Here is an 18,727-nt window from a genome sequence, read left to right as displayed (position 1 = left end):
AGTCTTGCTGAGTAACATATGGTTTGGTTTGGATCCTCCTGCACTGCTTAGCCTGAGCTACCACAGGATTTTATCATTCCCCACATGCAGGCATTTTTTCCCTGCCAAAATTCAGTTCTATTCGCATTCGTAGGAAGGGTCAGGATGAAGTCAGGAATTATCAGCTCCCATCCCCTACAATCCTCACCAGGATCTGGTACTCAATTTTCAGGTTTTCCAGGGAAATCCAGCAGGCAGCTCCTCTTTTCATCAAAGCAGTTCAAGTGTTACCCATGGTCTGTGTGGAGGTACCAGCTTGAGAGGGAGGGGATGAAGAAATTTGTGGGATTGAGCCTCACAAGCTGATTTGCAGGACAGGCTTTAAGTGACAGGGCCACTGAACCAGAAGAGTACAGAGTAGCCTTCAATAGGATGTACATCTCTTTTGTAGAAGCTTTGTTTTAACAGATAAATTGTAATTGAAGCAGACAAAAAGACAATCCCATCTCTTGTGACTTGCTCAAAGTCAAGTACAAATGTTTGTCATCGCTAAAGGTTTTTGTTAGGGCTGTCACAGTCAATCTGTCAAATTTGGACCCCCTCAACATGCACGTGTCTTAAACAGGAAGCAGTGATCCTTTTTTTATGCTTTTGATGTAAAATACACTCCATTAATTTATGCCTATTGTTGTTGTGGAGTCTAATCCTTCATAGAGATATAAAGGGTGTATTTGTGATGAACAAAGACTGATCAGTTTAAAGCAAGGCTTGAGCTCACCCAGAAAAATAGTTCAAAATGGTACTTCAATAATTCAAAATGATGATGGCAGCAGAAATGTAAAAAATAAGAAAAGTGATCAGGAAAAAGGAAAGTAATGTAGTATTTCATGTAATATTGAGTAGTAAAATTATAATTTTTTTAGAGGAATAGACTATGAAGTACAAAGTTTAATACACAACTGTCAGTAAGATATTGTTGAATGCTATTTACCTTAAATATTTATTTTATTTTTTTCTTTATGCTTGGATTTTTTTTATGGAAACCACTGTCTTGTCTAGTGGTACTTATTGGATATTATTTTGTGTATAAGTGCTTCCAAATGAGTGCTTTTCATGGAGGGGTGGTGCACGTGTTTTAAATGTCAGTACTTAACATTAGGCTTACTCAATTTTGTGTAGTGCATTTAACCTTGTATTTTCCTGCATCTGGTCACTCAGATGGGGCTGGTCTTACCAACAGCTAACAGCATTATTTACTAATTATAATATACAAATATGCATATGATTTCAAATTAACTTTTACTGCAGAGCCTTCAAAAAGGCTGACAGTTATAGGAAATCACTGCATGCCTGCTAAAATGTCCCAGCATGAGTGCCAGAACTGACAGATCTAGTCTCCAGGACATGGTATGAATTATCAGTGGAGGAAAACACCCTTCATAATCAATTACAGACAATTACACACTGCTCTGCAGCTGATTTTGCCACATGGCATTTAAAGATTCCAGCAAAGATTTGTTTGTTTAAAATGCTCTGCTGCTTAGAAATGCTTGTAGAGCATTAACTGGGAGCTGATTAAGCACAGTGTGTTGGTCAGGGGAAGAAGGTGTAGTTAAAATGGAGATATAATCATGCATTGATGGGTGAGGTTTGGGTGCAGTGGGCTTTTGTCCTTCTCCAGTGCAGATTTGGAGCTGAAGGTCTGTCTGAGGCTGGTTCTGTTCTCACTTCTGGCCTGCTAAAAGCACAGAGGGAGCACACAAGGAATATTTTCTGGTGGGGCTCTGCCTTCCTGTTGAGGTTAACATCTACCATAGTGGTTCTTTCAGTGCTCAGCTCAACTCAAGCTGACTTTCACCTTTCTTCCTTGAATTAAGAAATGAAATGCCTCCCTAGAGCAGTGTCATCACCTAAAACAGGGTGTCAGCCCTGAGTGGGCCCCCACAATGCTTAATTCACCTGTGTCAGGTGAACCTGCATGGTGAGGGGTTGGGGAGCAGAGCTGCACATGGCAAGCTGGAAAAAAAGAATAAAAAGCATATAGAAAGCTGCCACTTAAATGTAGATTAAAGCTGACCATGTCTACTGACCTTGGAATAGGTAGGATTTTCCTCAGTCTTTTATAGTGTGCTCTAAGGCAGTGAAAAAAAAATGCTCAAGGGAAGAGATCAAAGGTTAATTCTTTCTTATTGCAGGAAAGGTGAGAGGCCATTTCAAACCAGAAAATCTCCCCCAGCCACAGGCCAGGCTGGGTTGGCTTCATCTTTTCTGGAGCAGATTTTTATAGCCCTTGAGCTGCTGTAACTCCCTGTACTGCTCCAGTTAATCAATCAGGGGAATATTCCCTGGGAGTGCAGTCCATTTGTCTTCTCCCACACATGGAGCAGTTCCTCTGGATTTCTCATCATTTAATGCATTTTGGTTACCTCCAGTATCTCTGGCCCATCACACAGTTCTGCTCCGAAGTAAACACGTGGAGTAGTGTTAAAAGGGAAACTGGCAGAGCCTTCAATCTGCTTTTTTCTGTGCATTATTGCTATTTAAGCTCTGTGTTTAAAATGCATCACTGGAGTATTTCAATTTATTGCAAGTTTATATTTATAGGCTTTAACCGGGCTAAGGCTGCTGAATGGTGAGTGTGAAAACCAGTGAAGAGATGAAACTCTGGAAGAGATCCAGACAGTGTCTAGTACAATGATAGTATTCATGGAAAAAAAACCAAAAAACAAAATCCCAGAACCCAGAATTCTGGACCATTTCTGATACCTAAAGTATCTAAATTTTGTAGTTTCACATCTGTCCCTTGAAAACAATGGCTGTAACGGCAAAGACAGGTGCAGAAGAAAAGGGAATGTTAATGAAGAATATAAGAATCAAAATTTGAATAAAGATCTTGGTAGAATGACTGGAGAATAGTAGGTAGATTTTGGAAATATGGAGGAAGTGGTCATAGAGTATTGATAGGTTTGTGGTGAGAGATGAAAAAATGGAGGCCAGAAATAGCAGAAAAGTGGAATTCAGGAAAGGAGGATTAAGGGCAGAGGAGCTGCCACACTGGAGATTTGCACATTTCTTGGTGCTGAGCTGGTTCACTTCATGAAACATCATTTTCAAACTGTTGTGAAATAATGAAAATGAGAAGGGAAAAAAAAAAAAAAAAAGCAGATCAGATTCCAGCCCTGGTTCTCCTGCTGACTGGTGCAGCAGTAGCAGGTGAATTCCCCTCTGCAGGCTAAGCATGGCAGCATCTTTCTCTCTCTTTCTCTCTCTTTCTCTCTCTTTCTCTCTCTTTCTCTCTCTTTCTCTCTCTTTCTCTCTCTTTCTCTCTCTTCTCTCTCTCTCTCTCTCTCTCTCTTCTCTCAGGACTCCATTCAATATTCACTCACTGATTTATTTACAGCTCCATAGTCTGCTTTTATACTACTTTTCTGTTTGTGTCCCAAGTGGTCACTGGATTTATTTTCCTAGAGGGCTGTGCCAGGTACTTACATTTGCTGAAAGTAAATATTATTAACATTCATGATGGTGGGATGAATGGGGCAATGGGGCAGAAGCAGTCCACCTTTCTTTTTTGAATGGTGGCCTTGTGTTTGTGCAATTTCACTCTCTCTTTCCATGGCCACATCTTGTGTGCAGGAGCTGTTTCTGATATCAGGAAAGGTCTGTCAGCTGCAAATCTGGTTACCGAGATTAATTTTTTGATAGCAACCCTTAACATTTTCTCCCTTATGAAACCTCTCTCCACTCTTAACCTCCGCTTTTAGAAAGATGCCTTTTTAAATCTGATTTTGTGGAACAAAGCTGCAACATGGTGACATTTAGATAAGCAAACCTGGTGGCAAAGTTGATCCTCATCCAGGTGATGAGCGTGGGAGCACTCTGGTGCTCCAGGCTTCCAGCTGGGCCCAAGACAAGCACCTCCTGCTGCCTGGAGTGAGGATGGGTGCCAGTGGTGGCTTTGTGACTCCTTCATCCCCGCCTGGCTGCCAGATTTGGGCTGGGCCAAGACGCGATCGTGAGGAGAGAAGGAGGATTCACTCTCAGGAGGGGAAGACTGGCAATACAAGCATTTCTATTTTGTGTTAGTATTCACTTGAAGCTCTGAGGGCAGCAGATGTCAGACTGCTGCTTGCAGGCTTGAGGAAAGAGCCTTGCAGACGATTCACATCAAAACAAATTACATGGATAGAGCAGCAGCCTCTTTTTTCAGGATATTTATCAATAAGTACCTTTGGTACTCTAAGCAAGATATTGGAGCTGATGAGAAATCACACTCCAGAGGTTCAAAACTGAGTTATTTTTAGGACCTCTTCCCCACATTTCCTGTAGAGTCTTTAGCTAAGAATGTAGTTAATTGAAAACTGAAGTGTTGTGATAGCTTTTTGATGCTTTCAGTATTGAGCACTTGGAAAATAGAAAGTAATAGAATCATATAGGCTGGAAAAGACCTTTAAGATTGTTGAGTCCAAGTGTAAGCCCTGCCAAGACCACCATTAAACCGTGTCCCATGTGCCACATCTACACATATTTCAAATCCCTCTGAGGTTGGTTACTCCACCACTGCCCTGGGCAGCCTGACAGTTCATCCATTGAAGGAGCTGTTCTTGACTCCAATCCAAACCTCCCCTGGAGGCCATTTACTCTTGTGCTGTTGCTTTTCCTTGGGAGAAGAGATGGACCCCACCTGGGTGTGCTGATTTGGGAAAAGACGTGGTGACATGGACAACTAGGAGTGGAAAAGGAGAACTTAATGGTCACCTCTGCTCATGGTATAAGCTGCTCACTTGGATATCTGAGGGGAGTGATGTAAATACTGCCAGTTTCTTTAAAAAAATTTAATATGATAAGCAAAAATACCTTCTGAGGGAATATGTGTTTTTTGATTGATGGGACAGACTGACATCATTGACAGCCATTAGAGCCAGTATTGTGCTTACAGGGGGAGCTGAATGTGAGAACAGAGCACTAGAACCAAGACTGTAGATTCAGCCACTTCCTAACACCAGGGTTCTGAGCTGGCTTAGTATCAGCTGCTGGTGGTTTTCAGCTTTTGGGCCAAGATTACATCTCCATCTTTTTTTTTTTTTCTCCTTGTTGCATCTTGCATTGCAACCACAGGTGTCGGCCGACTCGAGCTCCTCCATGAACTCCAACACGCCCCTGGTGAGGATCACCACCCGCCTCTCCTCCACTGCTGATGCCCCCATGCTGGCAGGAGTCTCGGAGTATGAACTGCCAGAAGACCCAAAGTGGGAGTTCCCAAGGGATAAGTACGTGGCTTGCTTCCCCTGACGCCACTCCTGTGTGTCTGAGCAGCCCTAAGCACATGGCAGGGGCAAGCATCTCTCCTCACGTCTCCCAGGGTTCCTCTGGTTTAAAGAAAAATCTCAGTTGCCTGAAGCTGCTCTGAAGATTCAATTCAATTGTCTGAGATCAGTTTGGTTAAATAGAAATGAAATTTCTTCTGCCTGCAGTCCTGATTATGTTATCAGATTGCTTGCAGGTTTTGAGATGCTCTGCTGAAATGTAGCTCCTCTGTTAGGAAATAATTTAGGAAAATTTGGTGTGATCCAAACTGGGAAAAATATCCACATGCAAGCACTGTTGAAGAGCAACGTTGATTTTGCCATGTTTCTTAGCTGAGTACTTAATTGGCTAATATTTTAAAAAACAAGTAATACAATATGTATGAGATAGAGAAAATCTAAATTATAATATTGTACAATCCTTTCTGTCATATCTCTGGGTAGGATTTGGTGTTGAGTTTGTATTGACATGTATTAATGGAGATGATTACTTTTAATTTAGGGGAAGATTTCGCACGTTGGATGCATGCATGTGCAATTTCTATGGCTTAAAAGTGTTGGGTTTCAAGCAGAGCATGCTGAATTTTGATATATTCAAATTCACATGGCTACATAATATTTTCTTCAAAGTCTGTTGACTAACAGGCAAAATGACCTTTGGATAATCTAATTAAAACTGTAATCGTATTCCTTAATATAGAAAAAGACATGCAAAAGAGAGATAATGTTAACAAAGGTAGAACCTTTATGAACATGATTATTTATCAGAATTAGTGCTAGCTTTAAGAAGTCTTTAGGGTACTTTGAGAAAATAACACCTTTTATCATGGGCAGTTCTCTCTGGAAGATCAGGGTTGTAATTTTTGAATAGACAAACTGTCATTTTGAGCTTTCTGATAACTCTTCTGGAAATTATTTGATTGGTTTAGCTGAAAACAAGAGTACAAGGCTGTAATTGCCACCTGCAGCATTCTGGTCAACAGTGGGGGTCTGTATATGTGCTCCTGTCAGCCCCTGCCCTGGGGGGATCCACTAAATGCGGAAAATTTTAGAGTTGCTAAACATTTAAACCCAGTGCTCAGCACAAATGTAGGGGGAGCAGATTTGCAATGAAAGGAGGCTATTTAGAGGCAGTTTATTAGGCTGGGGGGCAGCAGGCACACAATGAGGGGTTTGTAACTTTGGTCCTAGCAGGGCAATAGCACATAAATTAACCAGTTTCCAATGCAAATGTTTGTTCTCTGCCAAGACCCTAAATTCAGTTTTTAGCTCTGGAGAAAAGGCAGGGTGACCTCAGCATAGCATATGCTGCCCTTCAGTCTTTGCACCTTTTCAAAACTTGCATTTGCTTTAGAAACCAGCCCAAAACAGCTCGAGGAATTCTCACCAAGCCAGAGCCCACATGTCACTGAGTGAGCTGGCTGCCCTCAGGAGGAGCCACCTCACTTCTGTCCCCTGCCCAAGCAGATAAGCAGGGTTTCAAATCACTTATCCCTCATCTAACTTTGCTGCTGATGGCATGACAGCCTCTCCCTGTACTTCATGGTGGAAAACAGGTGTCCATGTGTTTGAGAATGAGTCCAAACATTTGTGATATCTGTGAAATCCTCCTGTTGACCATGGAAAGTCAAGTCCTTAAAAATTTGTTTACAAAAATGCTTGAGTCTGGCCCCTATGTTGGATAACATTATCAGCATCACACTCACTGAGCATCCTCCCTGATTCCTGCTGCTGGATGTCACAAGGTATTCTCTGCAAGTAAAGGAGCCTGGCTGTAGCCCTTAAGCACTTAGGCTGGAATCAAAAAGATTTTGCCCAGAGGCTTTCAAGTTTCTTTTTTATTTCATCTCTTTCTCCCCATGAATCTGAGATCGACATCTCTAGGTCTGTCTGTTAGATCTAAGCAGGTTTTGCAACCAGGAACATGCTCCACAAAATGCATTCTGCTGAGCCCACTTAGTGACTGCTCCTTTTAGGAGGGTTTGATGTCGGTGCTGTGATTACAACCAAGTTTATTTTTCCCAGTCTCTGCCTCCCTTCTCTGAGCAGACCCTGGGCTCTGCAGACAGGAGGCTCCTTCTGGTCCCCTCAGCCAAGACTTTTGTGGCTGTAAAGAGCCTGCAGCCAAGAAAGAGCCACTGTGCTGGACCCTCTGTGGCTGAAACTTGACTGTCACCTCCTTGCAGTCAGTGTGGACACAAAGATGACCAGCCCTGTCGCAGTGACAGGAGACGCTGGCTGCTCCCCAATTCCAGCCGTGCTCTGATGCTCTTTCAAAGCTCTGCCCCTCCACACTGCATCTCCCCACAAGGCTTGAGGAGAGCTCAAAAGCTGGGTTTGGTGACTGCTGTGCCTTTCTGAGATGCTCACTCCACCGCCCCTAAGAAAACGCACCCCGGCGCGCGCGGAAACCAACGCGCACCCAGGCCCTTATTGCTTCCATATGATGAACCCCTCCCTCACGCTGCAGCAAGTTGTTGAAAGGTTTTTAGTTGAAAGGTTTTTATATTTAGCCCTGGAATTTCACTGGCTGCACCCCTGCAGCAGATGCTGTGTGTTAATCTGCTGTTTGCACCTCCAGGCTGACGCTGGGCAAACCCCTGGGAGAAGGTTGCTTTGGCCAAGTGGTCATGGCTGAAGCAGTGGGGATTGACAAAGACAGGCCAAAAGAAGCAGTGACCGTGGCAGTGAAGATGTTGAAAGGTAAGAAAATTGGGTGATTAGGGATCAGAACGGGCAGTGTGGCGGCTCTCAGCCAGAGAATTTTCTTTTGTGGCATCTGAACTCTGTCATCGTTGCGGGGCGGGTCAAAGAGCACATAGCTGACCTCAGCCTTCAGCAGTCTGGGGTGTAAATCTGCACCCTTGACAGCCTGTTTATCTTGAGCACTGAGTATTTGGGAGCCAGGAGATGTATTAGCATCGTGTGGGTCTCTCTGCTTTCAGTTTATTTCATGTCAGAGGCTATCCTTGTGTAGATCTGAGCCCGTTCAGTCCAGGTGGTTGGTACCAATTTATTTTGAATTTAATTGTAAGGTTAGTTTGCAGGAAAGGCAGTGTTATTGGGGGTTTGATAGCTAAGGACAGCTTTTTTATGTCTGGTCTTGCTGTCCTTTTTTATGTCTGATCTTGCTGTGCTGCCACTTTACATAATAACACTGAAGAGTCCACCAAAGAGGCTGAGATTATTTTTTGGCAGCCCATAGTATATGATGTGCAGTGTAAACTGGAAAACAAATCCCATATTTCGCATTTTGAGCCACACATATTTTACACCAGCTGATGAGCCTTACTGCAGCTCAGGCTGGCACACTAAAATTTATGAACTGAACCTGTGTCTTCTACAGATGATGCCACAGAAAAAGACCTGTCTGACCTGGTGTCAGAGATGGAGATGATGAAGATGATTGGGAAGCATAAAAATATCATCAATCTTCTTGGAGCCTGTACCCAGGATGGTGAGTAGAGAAAAGAAAGTAAACCAGGACTTTCCAACAGGTCTGTGAAAGTCTCATTAATCATAATTTTTCAAGAGGTTTTAAGGAAGCAGTCATGCCGTGATAGGATTTTTAGGTATTTCTTTAGCTTAACAGCAATATTTTAACTTCTGTTTCTCATTATAGTTGCAGCCTTAATATGAGAAAGGGTCCTGTATCATATGAAAACTCTCTAATCCCTTGCTGTAAGGAACAAATGACCTTTTGCAGGGCCTTTATCCAAGTCTGCTGTTCTGCATTGTCAGCCCTGCTTTAGGAGAACTTGCACCCCACAAATTTGAAATGAGTACTTTTCACTCCTGGAAAAGCTAATTATGCTACATAAAGTGATGCAGAATGGCATAATGCTCTGGAAATCAAAAAATAAAAAAAACAACTAAGAAGTGCTTTTCCTTTGGAGATCTCAGGCTATTTTTTGATTGAAAATATTTGTTTTTCAGTACATGGCATGGTCTGAAAGGAACAGGCACTGGGGCAGGGTTTAGGTATTTTAAGGCACTAATTGTGGCTCTGCCACTCCTGCTGTGGAGCTTTGGGTAATCACTTCCCCATATCCAAACCTTTTATTTTTTATTTTTTAAAGCAGTGCTTGCCATTTTCCCATTTCACTGATTCGCTTAATTAATCATAGCACACTAAAAGCTTTTTTTTGCATAAAAACCACTTTACCCTGGTACCTGACCCTGCTTTTGCCACGGTTCTTTTCATGCCCAGGTCCTTTGTATGTGATAGTGGAATATGCTTCCAAGGGGAACCTGCGGGAGTACCTGCGAGCGCGCCGCCCGCCCGGCATGGAGTACTCCTTCGACATCAACAGGGTGCCCGAGGAGCAGATGACATTCAAGGACCTGGTGTCCTGCACCTACCAGCTGGCACGAGGCATGGAGTACCTGGCTTCCCAAAAAGTGGGTGGAAATCAGCAAATACAGAGCTTTTTTTCTCTCAGTTTGATTTTGCGCTCGTCTCGTTCGCGTTCGGGAGTTTGCTGGGGAGAGGGAGCTGCCTCAAAGAGGTTGTGTAATCCACAGCCCTGCAGATCAGTGGGAAAATTCATGCACTTAAAAGGTTTTTCATCTTTGTTTAGCAGTATTGCTGAAATAAAGCCCAGAGTGGGTCATTTAAAGTAAATACTGTGCATGTATCTGCAGTTAGAATCCAGGAGCACAGGTGGTCACTTGGTTACACAACTCACATCACTCCACCCATGAGCAGCAGCCTCTGTTTGCCTCCTGTTTCCAGTCAAACCAACCAAATCTTTTCACATCGTGGTGTAAAACAAATGATTTCAGTGGCTGAAAGGGCTTAAAGAATAACAACAGGCAGGGTTGAGAAGACCCAAGTCAGCAGGGCAAAAAGAGTGGGCAGAAGAGGCAAAAATAAGTGGAGGGTATTAGTCACTTAAATGATACACTTTACTGTAAACTGGTGTTTCAGGAAAGTGAGCTGGTTGAAAGAATTTATTTATCCTGTCGTGTCCCCAGACACTTATTTCTAAAGCCTGTCTTCAAACATTTCTTTTTAACCAGCATTTTGATTCAATCACAGTTATGAAACCTTAAGTAGCCCTGTATAACTAGCTCTGTAAACATACTGTGGCTTAGTGGACGAGCCATCCTGGATACCCTGGGTGATGTTTGGACCCAAAGGCTAAACCAGAGCAGCAGATAGCAATGATAAGTACTTCCTGCAGGGTGTGGAGTGGTTAGTGGGATTTATACAGATTTCCAGTCATGTCCACTCCCAAGTATGGAGCTGTTTTTAACCAAAGACCGGGGCTGAGTGTAACCTTCCATTCCTGTTGTGTGGAGTCATGATTTTGTTTTTGTTTTTTCTGCACTTGTAGAGGTTGGGGAAGAGAGGGAATCCAGGTTTAATTTTGCTTTTATTCTTTTTGTTTCGAAACAGTAAATCTTAGCTCAGCAGGGTGACGTGCATGACAGCAAGGCACAACTCTTCTAATGGAGTAAAGCAGGGGTATTGATTAGGTGACACACCTCAGGATATCTCTTTCTGAAATTATTGCAACTCCTGCCTGGCAGCGAGCCAGGTCCCAAGAAAACAGAGCTGATGTGGAAAGGAAAACATAAATCTTTTCATCAGCCATCTTGAGAGCAAGTGTCCTCCTGAGGAGCTCTGAAGTGCTGCTGTAGGACACTCCCAGGAGCCACTGCAGCCTTTTTTGTTTGCAAAAGCACTTGGTTGGTGCTGTGCTGAGCTGGGCAGATTGAGAGGCATTGCCCAAGGCAGAGGGAGAGCAGGGGCAGCACAGAGTAGAGCTGTGCATTCCTGTGCTCCAGATACCCCACCACTGCTGTTTGTATTTCACCCGTTCCTCTCCCCTTAGGGATCCATTTCCTGAGCTGGAATAATAAGAGAGCTGCTCTTCTCGTGGTATTGCCATCATGCATGAGCTGTGAGAAGGGCAGTGTTCTTGTTATTTCAGTCCAATAAAGGGGCTCACTGAGACTGCAATAAAGAAAATGGTGAAGGTGATGTTTGTTCACTTACCCTTTGCCTCACAAGAAGTTTTTGCCTTACAGGCAGTTGTACTTAGAACCAGTATCCCATTTCCGAGGCTGGATGGATGATTTTAAAAGTAGGAAGCTTGGCCCATGTTGTTTCTGCCACCATAGCACTGCTGATGCTGAGTTAGAGGACTGGTGGGATGCAGAAATCCTGCACTGTTGGCTGCTCCTGAAGGCATTGCTGGAGCAGGTTTTTCCTGGCAGTTCCCCATTGCTAACCCAGCGAGGAGCAGAAACTTCATTTTACCCATGTGGGAAAAGAGATCTCAGCAGTTTGCTGGGGCAAGGAAAGAGCAAGAAAAAATACTGGTTGTTACATAGCTTTTTGTAGTGTGTCTATGCACATATTGAAATAAAACTATACAATGTCAAGAATTATCCAAAACTGAGGAGGGAAAAAATATATATTTAAGTTGAAAATAAATAAAATACCCTGCTGGGATTCAAAGTGCAGTGTTTCTTACCACGCCCTCACTGCCACCTTATATCAACCCTAATAAAGCTACTTGAACACAGGACTAACACCCAGAGCAGTCACAGAGGCCCCTCAGTGTCAGGATAATGCTGACATGAAGGAAACATCTCCCAGGAGGTAATAGGTTTAGTTTCAGTATCAAAACTATCTTAAAAACAGTCAAACCCTGATTGTTTTGGAGTTTTTTTTTTCTTTTCCTTTTCATAATTGCATTTTTATCATCTTGTGGTCGAAATAATTATACACACCCTAGACATGCTGCTCACAATTATAATAATATCTTTTCTATTAAAAACAGTTGCACTGGTTCAGACTGGATGTCAGCTTTTATCTCTGCTTAGACAATATAATTTAAGAGAAGCCACCCAATAAAAATGTTCATTAACAGTATTTTTGATGAAACTGCTATACCTGTACCTGGGCACATGTAAAGGAGAGTACATCACAAAATGCTTGGCACAACCTGGGTCACCACCCAGCTTTCAGCCTTAGCAAAAATATAAGATTTAAGCAGACCAGGGCTTTCTAAGACGCTTCTTAGAAAGTGTTCAGCTTGGAAATTGTTCAGCTTGGAAACACCAGCTGAGGGGATGGATTGCAATAATTAAGAAAAATCATATTTCACAGGCTTGTAGTGAATGTGTGGTTTTCCCACCTGGAAATTTAGCTTAAAATCTATAAAGGAGATTTAATTGTGGTGTTGAAGCACTTCCACTTTTGCTGCAGTTTATTTCAGTGGGCTGTTTTTTTCTTCTTTTTTTTGTTTCCAGTGCATCCATCGAGACTTGGCCGCAAGAAATGTTTTGGTAACGGAAAACAATGTCATGAAAATAGCAGACTTTGGTTTAGCCAGAGACATCAACAATATAGATTATTATAAAAAGACTACTAATGTAAGTGGATGGTTTTCTAATCTCTGGAAACAAGTGTTTCTTTCAGTGATTCATTTCAGAACTATGGTTGTAAAGTTAATGGGCTTCTTGTACAGCAGACTCACTTTTCATCCCAGACAAAAAAACAGGGATCAAAGACATGAGCATTTCTGTCTCCTCTTACAGGGATAGTTGGTTAAAAAGATAAGCAAAGAGGCTGCATATTGGAGGATTAGAAATGCTAAAATACAATAACCATTTTTTTTTTATTGTATTCCTGACTCCAGTCAGTCATAATAAGTGGAAATATTCCTGCTGATCCCAGCTGGTTTAGCACCCAGCCTAAGATCTTGAAATACAAACAATGCCAGCAACAATAAAAATCCTGTTTACTTGTGGTGATGTCACACCTGTACTTAGCTTGTACTTCTGCCTGTACTTAGCTTGTTACAGGTTGTGATGGTGATCTCAAAGTGGAGATAGAGGAAATTTATTTTTCTCCCCACACTGTCACAGTTTTGCTGCTTAGCCTGTACCAAATCAGGAAGATAAAACATTTGGGATGTAGCATTGATACCTGGTTTGAGCTCCTGACACCTCCTCAGGGGATCTCTTAAGGTCCTGCTGAGCTGCACTTGGGTTTTGATGGGAACTGTGCAGAACTCATTGAGTTCTACAGATTTTATTTGTATAAATCTGACTTCTTATTAACAATCATGTTAAGTGGCTTATTTATGAAAATCACTAAGTGATTAGTGGCATTTTAATGGTAACATCTGCCTACTTCCAGAAGCCAGAACCACAATATACAGCAGCATTGGAGGGGATTGAACCGTCTTCATTTCAGACCCAGTGCAATTCCTAGCTCTGTGTGTGGAAAGCAACAGGCAGCTCTGACTCTGAGCTTTGGGACAGGAAAACAAAATTTTTGGATTTAGTAATCAATTCATTTTTGCAGGCAGGCTTGTTTTTCAGAAGTTTATTAATTGTGGGGTTTTTTATCTTTAAAGAGCCATAGCAGAATGATACTTTTGGTTTTAATCTGGTTATTCTATCATTCTCCTTGCAAGCAATCTGGGAAATTTTTGGGAACTCTTAATTGCTTTTAATTTTATCTTCAGTGCTTGTATCCATTTTTATAACAGTCTCTGTGCTTTAGCCCATCTTACTGTTCTCTCACTGAAAACGTTCAAGGTAAATTATGTGCTGGTTGCTTTAGCAGACAGCTCTTAGAGAAATCATCCTGCAAATTGCTGCCATTTTAATTCTTCTTCCTCTCCAAACTCACAGGGACGGCTTCCAGTAAAGTGGATGGCTCCAGAAGCTCTGTTTGACAGAGTTTACACACATCAAAGTGATGTGTAAGTGGCCTGATTTCAGTGGGGTTTTGGGCATGGGAAGGGGGGGTTGTTTTGCTTTGTGTTTGTTAAAATTCGGGTTATTTCATATATGTTTTGCTGTTGTCCTTTACCTTTAAGAGTTTGCATTCTGTTTCACGTATTAATAGATGGAACAGGACTTGCCCTTAGAAAGTGAGGATTTTATGGTAGACTGCTAACCAGTGCTCTGTTACTAATCTGCCCAGCTTCAAAGCACATGAAAGGTGGAAAATGCTAACCTCCTTCTGTCACTGCGGAAGTTTCCCCCCTTGAACTTATTTACGGATGTGCAGCTACAAAGAGTCTATCTAATTTGCTTGCCTTTTGACATGCTCTGGACTTCCTTCAGGTTTAAAAAAATAAAAGGAGAGAGAGAGAGAAAAGAATGAGAAAAAAAAAAGAAAGTTCCTGAAAACTTCTTATAAAAATCTGTGCTGAGATTGGGTGCAATAAAACGTAGGCTGGGTACGCTGGAAAAGTTTTCTCTGATTTTCAGAAGTGGAGTTGCTTCCCAGCAGTACTTCACATGTAATAGGAAATCACTGGACTCTGACACTTCAAAACTCTTTTAATGTGTGCACAGAGCCACTGGCTGATGCAACTGCTCAGGGTTTATTCTGCTTCCTATTACAGTTCTATGTGCTTGAAGTAGACATTTATTTCTTATGCAATACAGATGAAGATTCTGTTTTTTATTTCTCCAAGAAAAGCTATTAACTGTAAAGGGCTGGATGCTTCCCAACAGAGGAGCCAAAGGTTAGGCAAGTCAGTGCAGGGTTAAAAAGGAAAAAGGCAAGATGGAGAAAATAAGAATTATCTCTTCTTTCTTTAACCTGGGTGCAGTTTCCAAGCCGCTCTCTCCTTAAGAAAATCATTTGCTGAGGCGTTTCCTGCAATCTCTACATCATTTACAAAGGAAACTATATACACAGGTTAAGGGTGGATCAAACTTGTGTTTTAAAATAACATCTTGGCAAAATATTTAAGTGACTGTGAAGTAAACCACTTCACTGGCTCGGGACTGAGAGTCAGCCTGAGCTCCTCAGCAGCCAGGGAACACGAGGATTTCAGCTGGGGCTTGGAGACTCTTGGCCCCATGGTGGCTTTGAAGATGGCTAAAGATAATATTATTGTAAGTTTGTGCAAACAGTTTACTAAAATACGGTGCTGCAGAGCTGGGGGAGCTGCAGAGGAGCTGGGGAGCCAGTTGAGGCTCTGTGCTGGTGCTCACCTGGCAGAGCTGCCTGCCACTGAGCCCCAGCTTGCCAGCCAGGCAGGATGAGGCAGAAAACTGGCTTAAAAATTATCCCTCTTCATTTCCTAGCAGAAGAAGTTAGCAACAAAAGAGAGGGAAAAAAAAGTAAAAGAAAGGCAGGGTGACGCAAAATATTTTTGTTTTGAACAGTCTGCTTTTTCCAAAATATCCTGCCACATAATTGCACCCCAGCTGAGCTGGGAGGGCTCTGTAAGTCATTAAGCTGTGAAGATGCAGTGCTGGGCAGTAGCCCCCGGGTGCTCAGAGCACAGCAGACAGAGGCAAAGAGGGTATTTGGGAACATGCTGGGGTCAGTCCCCATCCTAAATGCTGTCCTTCCGTCTGATGCACTTCCCAGATCCCTGCCCTGCTCTGGGCAGGCAGACCTGGCTGAAACACCTCTAGGAGGGATGGGATCTCTGTTTCCAGGCAGGTCTACTAATGCAGTTTTCTCTTTGGTTTGCAGTTGGTCATTTGGTGTGTTAATGTGGGAGATCTTCACCTTAGGAGGGTCACCCTACCCAGGAATCCCAGTGGAGGAACTTTTTAAGCTGCTTAAAGAAGGGCACCGGATGGATAAACCTGCCAACTGCACCAACGAGCTGTAAGGACCCTGCCCTGCTGTGCCAGGGCTGCAGGGCACAGCTGTACTGAGTTCATGTGTTTAGTGATACCCCCGGAAGAATCAAACACTTTCAGAACTGCTTGACTCTAAAAGTTCAGGGTATTTGTGAGGGTGTAGGTGGGTAAGGAAAAGGTATGGGAAGGATTTCAGGAAATGTTTGGCAGAGGATGCTTCTTTGCACACCCTGCTGTGATCCTATTGCAGAAAGAAGAAATCATCTGCAAGCCAGTCTCTGTCAGTGTTTTTATGCCCATATTTGTTTGATTTTAATGTTACTAACATGGAAATTCATAAATGTTGCACATACCACTAATCAAAGATGAGGTACATCAGGCTGCTTTTATACAGAACAAAATACATCTGAAATTCCTGTGTTAACACAGCATTATCTCCTGGTGGTGTGGGGAGTGTGATTTCAGATATTCCAATACAGACCTTAACTCTATTTAAAATTTTTTGCATTTTAATCTCTTCACAAAGACTGCAATCCCTGACATATTAAAAATATTGTAATTTAATGCCTTTGAAGTTGCTGGGCCACAGAATTGGGCCCACAAAAAGGTAATTTAGACACTGAGCAAGGGAGAGACAGGAGTAGGAAGCCCCTGTGAGGCTGGGAGTGCTGGCCAGGATTTCAGTGGGATTTTCAGTGGCCCATGTGTGTGCTTGCTGCTTTCCTTGTGAAGGGCAGCACTGACTGTGCACGGAAAGGTTTGTGAGGAGGATGTGTGATTTTAATTAAGCCAAGCAAATGTGTGTTTCTTCCAGCTATATGATGATGAGAGATTGCTGGCATGCTGTGCCTTCTCACAGACCCACTTTCAAACAGTTGGTGGAGGACTTGGATCGGATTCTCACTCTCACAACTAATGAGGTAGGTAAATTGTCTCCCCCCCACAAGCTGCTGATCAGGAAAAATGGTTCAGGGGACAGATGGAATTTATTCAATTATGAAATCCCGCTCAAGTTCACTCCTTATTCTGTTTGTCATTGTCCTCTGAGGTTACACACAGCTAAGCTATGTATCCTATGAAATCCTGGCTCTCCTGCCATTACGCCTGGAATTATGTAACTAAAAAGAAACACATCTTTGAGGAGTTTTTGTTTATTTCTCGCTGCATCTCTGGATGCTTTTAGTGTCGAGGGACAGGCACGTGGCAGGTTGAGGGGCAGAGTTTGTGTTTCAGCAGGAATTGCACGTGAGGGAGGGGTGTGGAGTTCTGGTGGTTCTCATTTGCTGGCTCAGTTTGACTCCCAGCCATGCTATGTAGGTCAGGAGAGGAGAAACTGTCAATGGCAGATTTCAGATGATGTGTCTGAGAGTGAATTAGGTTCACTGCAACAGCTCTCTGTGGAGGGAATGAGGACCCACGGGGGATGTGCAAACAGCCATCCAATTATCCAAAGGTCCTGCCTAGCACTGCTTCAGGTTGGGCTGTGTGAATGCAGGAAGGCTTTATTTGAAGAGCTTTCTTTCAGAGGTCTGAGATATTATTAGTTTTAGCAAGGAGCACACTGATTAGGGTATTCACACAGGAATCAGTCTTCTTATCACTGAACCATGTGCACCTTTGAAAAAATCACAAGTGATGGAAATGTTGATTCTTTTGGTGGAAATTTCTTTTGAGAGACAATACTTGGTGTCCCAGAAATATTCTACAAACTCCTATTATTTATGAGAAATGAAATGCTTAATGGGAGCAAAAAAAGAACAAAGCAGTTACACAGGGAAGTTGCAACAACTGGATTTGACCATTTCAAAACAAGATTTTGGTATTTGTTATTGCTTCTTTGTAGAAAAAAAGATTTGAATCACTCTATGTGGCTCCTCAACATTATTATGTTCTAATTTTTTTCAATTGTTAGAGAAATAAAAAATGGATTGTGAAGCAGCTTTGGGAAAGCCTTTTCACAATGGAGATGACAGGAGAACCTGAATAAAGAGGTGGCATTTTTTATGATCATTTGCCCAGATCTGGTTGAAAAAGATTCTTTGGCTTCAGTAGCAGCTGTAAATTTATCTGGGTTCTGTTTTTAAGGCTTTCTCTAAAAAGTGGCACCTTCAGGGTGAGATATGAAGGAATATGCTCTCTCTCTGGAGCCATGGATGTAGCCCTGTGTCCTGTTACCATTTTCACCTCATCAAGTACTCCCTGCATCTTCTCCTGCCTAATTCATACATGATTTCACAAGACCAGTTGGAGGTGGGCTGGCTGCCACTGCAGAGTGCTGGGTGGCTTGGACTGGATACGTGTTTGCAAATTCAAGAGGGAGGTTCTGGGCTGCAATTCCAAGCCTGGGAAAGGATATTGCTTTCTTTCTTGCGTGTGTTTAACCGTCGAGCCTTCCCAACCCCGTAGTGCTCATAGACCTGGAATGATCTCAAAGTTAACCTGAAAAGGCCTTTAGGGTTATGTAAATTGCTTTAGACTAGAATCATAGGAAAAAACGTCTGGAAAAAGCTTAGGAACGCATCCAGTCCATCTGATGGGCCTGTGGCAGGGCTCACTATACGTTTGTCATTCCTGACAGATGTTTATGTAACTTGTCCTCACAGATCTCCACTGCTGTATTTCGGCATCGCCTCTGGACAGCCTGTTGCTTTGTTTTCCTAATCTCTAATCTTTCAACATCAGCTATTGCTTTTGTCCTATTTACCCTGGACATAGAAAGCAAATAATTTCACTTGTCTCTGCAGCGCGTTTCGTGTTCCCGAGCGCTTGTCGTCATCTCGGTGCCTCCTGAGAGCTCCAACGTGTCCCATTTTCCTCCTTTGGAGATCTCTGATTCTGTGCAATCTGCATGGTCTTCCTGA

General features: G+C 42.7%; 1 protein-coding gene across 4 annotated transcripts in view; it reads left to right on the top strand.

Moving 5' to 3' along the window:
- FGFR2 (fibroblast growth factor receptor 2) overlaps positions 1-18,727 on the top strand; it is an 80,939-nt gene that overhangs the window by 58,900 nt on the left and 3,312 nt on the right. For 2 of the 4 annotated variants that reach the window (XM_066554196.1, XM_066554194.1), the window contains 8 exons: positions 5,098-5,249; positions 7,867-7,988; positions 8,632-8,742; positions 9,496-9,686; positions 12,552-12,674; positions 13,944-14,014; positions 15,754-15,891; positions 16,681-16,786. In XM_066554196.1, the coding sequence (XP_066410293.1) occupies positions 5,098-5,249; positions 7,867-7,988; positions 8,632-8,742; positions 9,496-9,686; positions 12,552-12,674; positions 13,944-14,014; positions 15,754-15,891; positions 16,681-16,786 (1,014 nt within the window). The remainder of the gene's footprint in view (positions 1-5,097; positions 5,250-7,866; positions 7,989-8,631; positions 8,743-9,495; positions 9,687-12,551; positions 12,675-13,943; positions 14,015-15,753; positions 15,892-16,680; positions 16,787-18,727) is intronic. The other 2 variants (XM_066554195.1, XM_066554192.1) reach the window with 1 other exon arrangement.

The sequence above is a fragment of the Molothrus aeneus genome, chromosome 8 (genome assembly GCF_037042795.1).
Source record: "Molothrus aeneus isolate 106 chromosome 8, BPBGC_Maene_1.0, whole genome shotgun sequence".
Taxonomy (NCBI): Eukaryota; Metazoa; Chordata; class Aves; order Passeriformes; family Icteridae; genus Molothrus; species Molothrus aeneus.
Note: the sequence above shows the minus strand (reverse complement) of the source record. Positions and strands in the feature narration are given on the sequence as shown.